General features: G+C 34.4%; 2 protein-coding genes across 2 annotated transcripts; one reads left to right on the top strand and one right to left on the bottom strand.

Moving 5' to 3' along the window:
• Positions 1-4,860: 4,860 nt before the first annotated feature.
• On the top strand, positions 4,861-8,402 carry LOC116107884 (cullin-3B-like). The gene is made up of 3 exons (XM_031394159.1): positions 4,861-5,179; positions 6,497-7,806; positions 7,996-8,402. Exons 1-2 carry the CDS (start codon positions 5,019-5,021, stop codon positions 7,800-7,802), a joined length of 1,467 nt encoding a protein of 488 aa, XP_031250019.1. The 5' UTR covers positions 4,861-5,018; the 3' UTR covers positions 7,803-7,806; positions 7,996-8,402.
• A 513-nt stretch (positions 8,403-8,915) lies between these two features.
• Positions 8,916-9,553, bottom strand: LOC116107823 (heavy metal-associated isoprenylated plant protein 3-like; the record flags this gene model as incomplete). Its single annotated transcript, XM_031394110.1, has 2 exons — positions 8,916-9,337; positions 9,460-9,553. Coding segments are annotated over 2 exons (465 nt in total), but the record flags the coding sequence as incomplete, so codon positions are not given.
• Positions 9,554-12,368: the final 2,815 nt, after the last annotated feature.

Here is a 12,368-nt window from a genome sequence, read left to right as displayed (position 1 = left end):
CTCTTCAGTTCAAGACTGTAGCCTATAATGCAACAACCATTCAGATCAAATAGCTGAGTTTTTGAAATGCGATTACGCACTCCAAAAGCTGGGGGGCTTCTGTTATGCCTAAAAAGTGACACTTATATCAGCTCAATAAATGTCTTTTTGTACTAGCTGCCAAGCCCATTCCTCCTCAAAGATATTCATACCAACCCTATCTCATTTCAAGAGATGAACGGACGAGAGTTCTCTATGTGTCAAGGCAACTTGCAAAACACTCATTACATTAACCTCAAAGATGTATAAATTGGCACTTCTCTTCACGAAAGAGGGGGCTAGGCATATGAGAGCTAGGCATATATTTGAGCTTCATTATTTCTCTCTGTAAACAAAGTATTTCTCCATCTTTGTATGTCTTACGGGTAATATCATAGAAATAGCCAAAGAATATAAAATAACAGTGGATGTAGGATTTGTTTTAAGCATCCGAACCACTATAAAAACCTCTCTTGTTAGCCTATTATTTATGTTTCTTGCAACATATATAGTCTCAACACTATATTCAAATCTCATGGATCCATCACGTGCAATTTCTAAAACTCTCTTAGCACTTTGCACGTGTGAGTCGTTGGCGTCCAAAATCAAGCGTCAACATTTGTTGTTACAATATAAGAGTGATAATCCTCTTTGTTAATCAATTAATTCATAATGAAGAATGTCTAAAAGTTATTTATTACAGAAAGGAAGAAGAAAAAAAAAAAGAGTTAACAAAATTTTTCCACCCAAATAACGGTTTAATAACACCTTTTCTTCCATAAACTTTTAAAATATTACTTTCCCACCAAAAAAAAAAAAAATACACTTTCCGGTTCAGCGGCGAACAAAGAGCAAATTCAATCCATTATTTTTGGGCTTTTGAAGAAAGAAGGCTGATGAGTCTTTTGGTGTCGTGATTGATTGAAATTTGATTTGGGAGAGGTGATTACGCAAACCCTAATCGCTTATTAATTATTATCACCAAATAACCAATAACCCCTAGATCCGAATTAGTTATATATAAACTCCTGAAAATTCCAGTTTAATTGGAAGGTTTTTGAAGAGGGGTCTTCTTGATGTATGAAGTAGACGTCCTGAGCTTTTTAGATTGGGCTTATGCGTTTTAATCCTAGTAGATTTGGGTATTCAAAGTTTACATCAAAGTCAGAAGATCCAATCCCGTCACAACTTGGGCACAAGTCGCTATAACTTGAGTTCTAGGAGTCCAAGTGAGATGATTGAAGATGCGTTGGAAGGCTTATAACCCGAGCTACAACTTTCATGAAGATCCCAAACCCGAATTCAATTGCTTTTTGACCCGAAATCAACTCACAAGTTCCAGCCAAAAATTAATAAGCCTATTTTGGAAAGAGTAGGACTCAATGCTTACAATTTAGGAATTTGAGTTATAAACCATTTGAGAGGCTGTACACATGTTTTTTAGGGGTTTTTGAAGGGGCTATAAATAGAACATTAGGTTTTTAAGGAAAAAAAACACACACAAGGGGATTTATTCAAAAACACATATTGCTCTCAATTTACAGTGTTTGGCTAATTTTTTTCAATTCAGTTCAAGAAGATTTCAATTACTAACACATATTGATGGTATAATTGACAAAGTAATCCTTACCTTTCTATGGATTTGATTTATGTTATTCTGTTTTAATGGAATATGATATTTGATTCATTTAATTTACTTCAGGCCTAGTAGATTGATTGAATTGATATCGATTGCTAGAATTAGGGATTGTATTACGTAATCGATCTTTTCCTAATCACACGAGAGCAATTAGTAATAGAATATTGTGGATAAACTTTCTATTTTATTACTTGAATAACAAAACCTAAGTTAAATAATCTGAGATTGTGAGATTGTTGCTTAGATTAACCTATTTCATTGGAATTAAAGCAACCATTACATTAAATCTAGAGAGCTTGTTCTAGATTGTCTAATGGTTAGAAACTGTTAAAGAGCATGTTTCATTAGTCAGAATTAAGGGGAATTTTGGGTAGTAGAGCTTGTTATTGCCTAGGGTTGATACTTCTATGAAAGGGAAGGATTGCGTTGCAATTGAAATATACATCGATTGTGAGGATGAGATTGAATCGAGAACTGAATTTGTTTTTATATTGATTTTCATTCATAACTTTGTTTTAGTAATTAATTAGATTATTTGATTTTACAAACCCCAAGTTTATATTTTGGTTATCTAGGATTTAATTTTAAACAGTTGAAATTTAGATTCAACTATTTCTCATGTTAACAATTAGAAGTAAGGTTGAACACACGCTGTCATTGACTTGATAATATAACAATTTATTATTGAGTAAACGACATGTTCCCACCCAAAGATTGGCGAAAAGAAAAGTTTCCACCCCTAGTTTCATTTATTTCAAATCCCCACGCTTAAAGTAACATAGTCAGTGAACTCCATATATGTAGGGTACAATTACCAAACTACCCTCCCTTCTTCTTCTTCTCTTTCATCTCCCACTCCTCACTCTTCTCCATTGCCACTACCACCACCCAACCACCATTAGTTATGGCTTTTTTACAGACAGATGGTGGGCGCTAGTGGGTGAGTGGATAATGGTTGTTTTTTCAACAATCTAATCTCCCAAAATTCAACAAATCAACCCCAATCAATAGCCAAACAAACTAGAATAAAAAAAAAACTCTTGCAAAATCATTCTCAAACAACTCCAAAAATCAAATAAAAGCAACCAAAAGTGAAGACCAACCCATTTTGAAGTTCCTTTGCCACTCCTGCCTCATCGACGCATCGTCACACTTCCTTCACTACTCCCGTCGCTGTCAGCGATTATTGAAGTTCTCCTCAACAACTCCACCAAAAACAGCCCCCTACCTTTCCTTTGTCATTGCAAACACCATCCACCAGCCACTGCAAAACCCATTCGCGAATGATAGTTCGCGTGATGCCTGCGCACGTAGAGAAGGCCCTTGCACCTCATCTCCCGCACCTCCCACTCCCGTCTTCCTGCACACCCAGTTAACTTCACCGTCCAGCTGCCGCCAAACACATCTTGTGCGTCTTTGTGCGATAAGGTTTGTTTTTCCGATTGAGATTTGATTGGCAAAGTTGAGTGAATTCAGTTTGTCGGGATTTTGAGGTGTATTCGTGTTGTGGATTGAAGTTATTAGTGTTGGTAGGGGTGTTCAGTTCCGGGTACCCTGCATTTTTTGAAAGAACTGGAACCGATGGTTCCTTGAAATTTGGAACCGGAACCTGTAATGACAATTCCAGTTTCGGTTCTAGGTAAACTATAAAATTACAAGTACCCCCCAAAAGATTTTAAAATGGCAAAAAAACTTTAAAAACTTACAAGTACCCCCCACCTGGCACTTGTTAACAAAAATAAAATTACAAATTATAAATTCAAAATTACCAACTCCATTACTTTGTAAAGGTAGATTCTTAAAAGTCAAACCAACTTACTTTAAATGTTATGAACTATAAATATAAATGTATTTACATTACTTTTTCTAAAAAAAGTTTTTATTAGCCACCATACTCTTTAATTTTATTTTATATTAGTCTCGGTTCCTAATTCTGATTTCTAACTATAGGAACCGAAACTAGAACCGCACAGTAATGATTTCAAAAATTTTGAACCGAAACCTATCTATTGACAGCCGGTTCCGTGCAGGAGTTGGAACCAAATCCCGGGTACCCGTCTATTCCAGTTTCAATCGGTTCTTTTGAACACTCCTAAGTGTTGGTGGTGGAGTTGGAGGTGGAGAGGAAGGGTTGGGTTTGCAGAAAATTTTGAGAGGGTAGGGTTTATTATTTTTGGATAAAAAGACCTAAATACCCCCTTAACCGTTATATTAAACGATTTTTGTTAATTTAATAGTGGGAATTTGGAATAAATGAAACACATGGGTAAAAACTTGTTATTTGGCTAATCTTTGGGTGTGAACATGCCGTTTACTCTTTATTATTTTATTACTTGGGAGGCGGCCACTTCAAATCCTAGTTAGTAAATATGGGTACGGCAAAAAAAGGGTACGGGAATTTGATGGGTATAATACGGCAAACGGTGAAAAATACGTTTATAAAAATTCGGCCATAAAATTCAGATACGGAAAAAATACGATACAGGTATATACGGGTTTAATACGGTGCATTGTCAATAATACGTTTTGAAAAATACAGTAATATCAATCTTAGTGTTAATAATTTTATGGATTACCTGGCTAAAATCAATATAGTATTTCAAATGCAAAGTATTCAATTAACCAATAACACAAATATATAATATATAACTGATATTTAAATTATAATTTCTAGACTAAAACATAATATTTAGCCATGATTCTTTACTAATTTAAAACTTGATAAGTTTGATATTAAATGCAACAAATTTTAACTTCCCATTAATCTATCAAGAAATAAAATTTTATCTTATAAATCTATATAAAAGATTAGTGTTATAATAGTCTAACTATTATTTTATACCTATAATATATGACAGTTTTTTTCACAATAAATTATTATTTTAATATCATCAATCCAATCTAATTTATTAGATAGTACGAAAATAATCGAAGAATATGAAATGATTTTGTATGTCTTTTGAGTTTAAAATGTAAAGGTGTGAGCGGAAAAATGGATGTCCGTAAGTCATTTTGAGTTTTGAATTTTTAGAGGATTATTTTATATTTTTATTCTCATTTTCTAATAAAACAAATGGATGTCAGTGGTTAAACCAGTGTGAAATGGATGGGAAAATGATGTCAATCAGTTTTGTTTTTTATTCCCATTATATGGACGACTGTATAATTCGCGTATAAAATACAAACGATGAAAAATACGTTTATAAAAAAGGAGCTTCATTGGTCGCGGAGCTCCCTCGTGTTTGTTCTCTGAGCAATTCGGGTCGAATTATTCTCCTCAACTTCTTAGAATCGGGTCAAAAGTTTGAAGCGAAGACAACTCGAGTAATCGGGTTTGTTGAGAGTTTAAGCTTTAAACAAGATGAGTGGTCCAAAGAAGAGGACGTTTCAAATAGAGGCGTCCAAGCACCAGGTCGTGGTGGATCCGAAGTACGCAGAGAAGACATGGAAGATTTTGGAGCATGCGATTCACGAGATTTACAATCACAACGATAGTGGACTAAACATGGAAGAGCTTTATAGGTCCATTTCTCAGCCTTTTGTGTGATAAATTTTTTTGCTTTATGTGTCCACTTTTAGATTTATTTTTTATTGATTGTTTGTTAAGTGTTTTTGAGTTGATTTGTTGATTTTGCAAATGGGTTTTTGGTTTTTGTGTGGTTTTGTTTTGTGGGTGTTGTTCTTTGGAGATTGTGAATAGCTTTGAATTTGAACTATTAGGTTGTGAAGAATGTGTAGTGTTACATAGAAGTTCATTATAATTGGTTGAGATGTATATTTTGTGGTGACGGGTTCTTTCTTTTGTGTGATTATGTTTTGTGGGTATTGCTTGGAAATGACCCTAAGCAATTGTAAGAGTGTGATTAGCTAGGCTGATTGCTGAAATTTTGTCAGTTTTTTTCAGTTTTAGCAATCATTTGGCGATCAGTGAGGTGCAAGATAGAGGATTAAGTCTATATAATACTGGGAAAGCAGCTCTATTGACTATTATGTTTCGTCTGTTTACGTCGTGGAAATTGAGTTTTGGAGAGCTATCTTCTGTTGTAAATCTGTGATAATAATAAGAAACAGGAGGTCACTTGTTCAAGAATATTGCCGTGTGTATATTCAGCTAGATGTATTTCTGTTTTTTTTTTTTTTTTTTTCTTTTCCTTTTATTTTTTTTTTTTTTCCTTTTCCTTTTATCTCTTGTTTCCTCCTTGATTTTTTTACTTATTCCCAGTATATTAGTTACCCTAAAATCACAGGTTATGTTTCTCATTCTTGTTGGAATCGTCATGTGTTGGTTTATACAAGTCATGAACTGATTTTTTGATCGAATAATTTAAAAGGCTAATGATTGAAATTGTTTGGATTTTTCTGGGAAAAGTAACTTTGCCTTACTAATCAATAGTTTATATCCTTGCATCATTGTACCTGGAGAATTAGACTTGAAATTGATTATAGTATCGTTATTACCTTTAAAATGTTAGTGGATGTTTATGGATTATTTTATCATATTGTTGTTTTTTGGATCGATCTGGAAGTTTTATTTCTTCCTTTTTGTTTCCTTGTTTTCCCTCATTTGACTGGTTTATTCTTGATAACTAGAGAATTCTGTATTATTGAATGTATAAATCATTTTCTTGTTGTTTGAGGTATTTTGTTTTGCTCTTTGCTTGTTTGTGTATTACCAAACTCCTAGGATGGTTTGGTTTATATTTTCTTCAATTGTTAGTACCTATAGTTTCACAAATTCTTTTGATGTTTATGTAAATTCTGTTTCGTGACATCTGATATTTAGTTGGCATGATTCTTTTAACTAATGCTTCTGATGTTCACATACCTCATTATATTCAGGAATGCTTACAATATGGTGCTGCACAAATTCGGTGAGAAACTATACTCTGGACTTGTGACCACAATGACTTTTCATCTAACAGAAATATGCAAATCAATTGAAGCTGCTCAAGGGGGGCTATTCTTGGAAGAGCTGAATAGAAAATGGGCAGATCATAACAAGGCATTGCAAATGATTAGAAACATATTTATGTACATGGATAGGACTTTCATCCCAAGCACCCACAAGACTCCAGTACATGAGCTAGGGTTGAATCTGTGGAGGGATGTTGTTATTCACTCCAGCAAAATCCAGACTAGTCTTCAGGATACACTTCTTGAACTTGTACGGAGAGAAAGGAGTGGTGAAGTTATTAACAGGGGCTTGATGAGAAATATTACAAAGATGCTCATGGATTTAGGTTCTGTTGTTTACCAGGATGATTTTGAGAAGCATTTTCTTGAGGTTTCGGCTGATTTTTACCGTCTTGAATCTCAGGAGTTCATTGAGTCTTGTGATTGTGGGGAGTACCTAAAGAAAGCTGAAAGACGTCTAAATGAAGAAATTGAGAGAGTGTCTCATTACTTGGATGTAAAAAGTGAAAGCAAAATAACTAATGTGGTGGAAAGTGAAATGATTGAAAGTCACATGCAAAGATTAGTTCATATGGAGAACTCTGGCATTGTTAATATGCTTGCAGATGACAAATATGAGGACCTGGGAAGGATTTATTCTTTATTCCGCTGGGTTCCAAGCGGTCTTATATTAATAAGAGATGTCATGACTTCATACATTCGTGATTCTGGTAAGCAGCTAGTTATTGATCCAGAAAGATTAAAGGATCCTGTAGATTTTGTGCAACGTCTTTTGGATTTAAAGGATAAGTATGACAAGATTATCAGTACAGCATTTGACAATGACAAGACATTCCAAAATGCTTTAAATTCGTCTTTTGAGTACTTCATTAACCTGAATTCTCGGTCTCCTGAATTTATTTCTTTGTTTGTGGATGACAAGCTCCGAAAAGGACTGAGAGGGGTTAGTGAGGAGGATGTAGAGAATGTACTTGATAAAGTCATGATGCTCTTCCGTTACCTCCAGGAGAAAGATATATTTGAGAAGTACTATGAGCAACACTTAGCCAAGAGGCTTCTTGCAGGAAAACAGTCTGATGATGCAGAAAGAAGTCTGATTGTTAAACTCAAAACAGAGTGTGGATATCAATTCACTTCAAAGTTGGAGGGTATACTCACTGATATGAAGACATCCCAGGATACAATGCAAGGTGATGACAAGTTGTTGCATGGAGATGATGAGTGGGAGTAACCGGGTAAGTATTTTTACTCGATGCACTTGTTTATTTCATGTTTGACACTATTACATGTCATTGATAGGAATGAGTTCGATTGTGAAATCATCCAAACTAAGGCTAACTGATCAGGAATTAATAATGAAAGCTTAATTAATCATTTGTCACTGTGACTTCTATTTTGATTTTGAATAATGTATTTGGTTGCAGCAATAAGCTGAACATGGGTGTGAAGAATATTTCTATGAGGCGACGCTGTAAAGCGGTCGACAGAAAATTAAGAGAAGAAACAAAGATGTATGTGCAGAACCCAGGGGAAGAGAAGAAGAGTAAATGACGCTTTCCATTATGTTCATGGCTATTTGAATTAGGCTAATTACAAACGAGCATAGTACATCAGTAGAATGAACTTACGTGAAGAAAAGGGTTTGCATATGGTTACTGTCGTATGTTATGTAAGGATGATATTGTTCTGTTTCACTTTGATCTCCATTTCAGGTTTAATAGGATATCAAATTTCTGGAAATATGGTCTTACGATTCTTCCTTTATGTTATATCATATATTCAGCATACTTTTGTAAATTTTTAAAATTTTATGTTACATGGAGTTGCAATATGTATGATTAATAGGATAAGCACTATGTACGTCTAAGAAAATATAAATAGAAAATTCATAAAGGAACACATATAGCACAATTTACGAGAAAGAAAAAATAAAAAACCGAAAAATGAGATCATAAACACTACTGTCTACTAATTTATTATCCTTGACATCATGTGTTGTTTAAAAAATATAAAATTTATTATGAATTGCTGATGTTCAAAAACACTACTAATACATTATCTTGATTTATATTAATCAACATATTTGTGGATATTTTAAATGATTATGAAACTAGAAAAAAAATTAATTAATTTACCTTTAATCATCCCCACGCCTATAAATTCCCTCACACTCCTTCACCATTATTGCAGTTGGATGAAGAACTACGTTGATAACTCTTCTCTTCATTGATATTCTCAGCAGAAGAGACATTGCTGTTCAAAAAGGGAAAGGAAAATTTTAAATTAAACGGAGGTACCATTACTAAACTAGATTAAGAGCATTAAACCCAAAATGTTCCCCCACTCTATTCATTATTTACAATTTTCATTTTTTAAGTCTCTCCTTCCTATAATATCACATCACTGAACAAGCATTCGGGTTTTCATCGCTAAACATCTGGGGAGCATGAGCATGCACTTGTACGACCGGGTACCCGTATTCGTATCCACTAAACGGGTACGGGTATCCATAGCCCAGCCCGGACAAATTTCCACCGCCACCTCCTCCTCCTCCTTCATTCTCAGCATCATCTTCTATCCCACCATCTTCGCCCTCATCATCACTGCCACCGTTGGATTCTTTCTCCTCATTTTCTTTCTTAGGTGGCACGATCTCAACGGGTCTCTTCAGTCTCTCCTTCAGAGTCTGAGCCAACGCTTTAGCGTCCATTGTTCCTTGTATAGTCACCAGCTCTTTCTGCTTGTCCACTGTCATACTCAGCACTCCTGTAATTAAGTAAGCAACATTAAATTTTATACATAGCCAACATAATTCGCAGACTTTGAAAACGACGCCATAACAGTAACGGTACGGAAATGAGTAGCAATGATCATTCACTCAAACTCACCTTTGGTTTTTAGCAGTGTCTTCTTAATTTTCTCGATGCAACCCTCGCAGTGATAGCCCAGCTTCAAAACCGCCGTCGTCACCGGAGGCTGTAATTATTTGGTGTTATAATATAAGAGTGATTATCCTCTTTGTTAATTAATTAATTCATAGCGAAGAATGTTTAGAAGTTATTTATTACAAAAAAGAAATAAGAAGAAGGAAAAAAAAAAGAAAAAAAAACTTTCTGGTTAGATGACAAACAGTGAGCAAACTCGGTCCATTATTATAGGGTTTTGTAAGAGAGAAGGCTGGTGAGTTTTTTGATAGTCATGATTGATCGAAATTTGACTTGAAATTGGTGGTTACGTAAACCCTAATTGCTCAATTGTTAATAATTGGTGGGGTTGACGAAAGTAAGGTTTAAGGGGTTTTAATAAGTGATTATTGGGAAAGAGAATGATAGTAGTGTGAGGGTGCAACAATACTAGAATCGGCTGACGATTCGTAAGGTCAGCAAGAAAATGTAATCAAATGTATTTTTTGGACAGAAAAGTCGTATTTTAAAAGTATGGGGTGGAAAAGAAACTTGAAATCAACGACAAAGGTTTAATATAATATAATTAATTAAACATAAAACAATACCCACTGGATCCGAATTAATTATATATAAACTCCTGAAAATTCCAGTTCAATTGGAAGGCTCAAACTCAACTTTCTCTTCAAGCTGCGATAGAATCTGCAATTTAATTTAAATTACATCTTCGGATCTGCAACTTAAATCTCAATTTTTTTCCCTAATATAATTCGCAGAAGAACAAGTCTAGAATACAACAGCTTATTAGTTATTATCACCCTCTAATAACATGCATGTATTGTCTTTTGACACTATAAACTTTCTCAAAGCATATAGCAGTTGGGTAATTTACCGGTAGTTCTTGTGCAGTTGGGTTATTTACCGATCCTCCATTTTCTCCATGAATGTTTCCGCCGCCACCTCCTCCACCAGGCTCATCAGTGGAAACATCCACCGCCTGAGCATCCCCTACTTTCTTACGTAGCAAATTTGCAAGCTTAACAGCGTTCAACCAGATTCCTATTACTTCCAGTTTCTCCTCTCCTTGTAAAGTCACTTGTATCACACCTGTTATATACACACACATATATATATGCTACCATTAATCAAAATCCATCAAACTTATTTATTCATCATATAACTACATTTATCAACTTCTTTTTACCGGTAAAGCCAGCGGCGATGGACATGGCCTTAGAGCGAGATTTGAGGTTTCGCATACAAATATCGATTTCTATTTTAACCTGAAACCCCAACCGGTAAAGTAATAAATTAATAGTTGTTGTAACATGAATCGAAATATATATTTATACACACACATATGTATATGTATTTACCGATCCTCCATTTTCTCTATGAATGTTTCCACCGCCGCCTCCTGCACCAGCCTCATCAGTAGAAACAAACAGCAGCTGAGCATCCCCTACTTTCTTACATAGCAAATTTGCAAGATCAACTGCGCCCAATCCATTTCCTATTACTTCCAGATTCTCCACTCCTAGAAAAGTCACTTGTGTCACGCCTGCATGTTATATACACACACACACACACATATATATATATATATATGCTACTATATATTAATCAAAATCAATCAAACTTATTTATCATCATATAACTAAGTGTATCAACTTCTTTTTACCGTTACAGCCAGCAGCGATGGACATGGCCTTAGAGCGAGATTTGGGGCTATCCATATTAATACCGAATACTATTCTAACCTGAAAACCCAACCAGTAAAGTAATAAATTAATAATTTTTATATATAAAGATATAGATATAGATATCTATAACACAAATTTTAATTATTCTATCATTAAATTCATGTAGAGTAAGTTTAATTGGTTTTCATCATAAGAAAAATTATTAGACTCAATACATACCCTCTTCGTGGAGCTGGTGGACATGGTGATCTGGGTTTTGTTGTAGAAGATCGATAAAGAGAAATCAATGTTCCAACGGGCAGCGCTGATGGTCATTGAAGTAAACGAGGAATCAATAATATTATTTATAGAGTTCTTTGGGTACTTGACTTCTATTATTATTTTAATATCCCATACTTGACTCAAATGAAAATTCGCGTTACCATCCGGATTCACTGTTACAAAGTTTTTTTTTTTATTTTTTTTATTTTTTTTTATGGTACATCAGCTAATCGTTCGGGGCCCTTTCTTTATTATGAATGATTGCTTGATAATCTCTTGAAGAAAATCAACTTTCATAAATCATAAGGTCCTCTACGAAGTTTCCCACCTCTTTATCCCAAAAGGAATGTTGATTTTCCTCAGTGTTACAAAGTTAATTGGTGTGTTCCTCACGTTAGGATAATGAAATAATAAAATAGAAAAACCTCCTTAAGACGTTAACAAAATTAACAATTCATATAGCTGTAAAGGCTAAATACTTTTTTATTTTTAACCTTAAATAAATGCTTACAAAAAAGAAAGGGATAACTACTTTTAACCCCCTAATGTTTGCCAAAACGAGGAAAAAAAAAAAAAAACCTTACGCATGTTTTACCCTTCCTTTAACGGGATTTCGTTAACGTCTGACAAACAAATTATTACTGGTACTTAAAAAGGCCTTATAGCTTTGACCAAGCGTCGGGGTTTTAAATAATAATCCCTATTTAATATATTAAACAAAACATTACCCTTGACATTTTGAAATTTTTTAAAAAACTAGCCTTGGGCATCTACCTATTCACTCTAAAGAGTAAAGAGTGACAGAGTCACCTCCCCAACATCTCAGTAATCCCTCTTAGCCATAATTAAATAACAAAAATCTCTTCATGATCATTGTAATAACAGAAATCCTTTTGCCGTTTAAGTTGTTTGTGTTAAAATAAATGACAG

Source organism: Pistacia vera, unplaced genomic scaffold, assembly GCF_008641045.1.
Source record: "Pistacia vera cultivar Batoury unplaced genomic scaffold, PisVer_v2 Contig549, whole genome shotgun sequence".
NCBI lineage: Eukaryota > Viridiplantae > Streptophyta > Magnoliopsida > Sapindales > Anacardiaceae > Pistacia > Pistacia vera.
The sequence above is the reverse complement of the archived record's forward strand: the minus strand, read 5'-3'. Positions and strand labels throughout refer to the sequence as shown.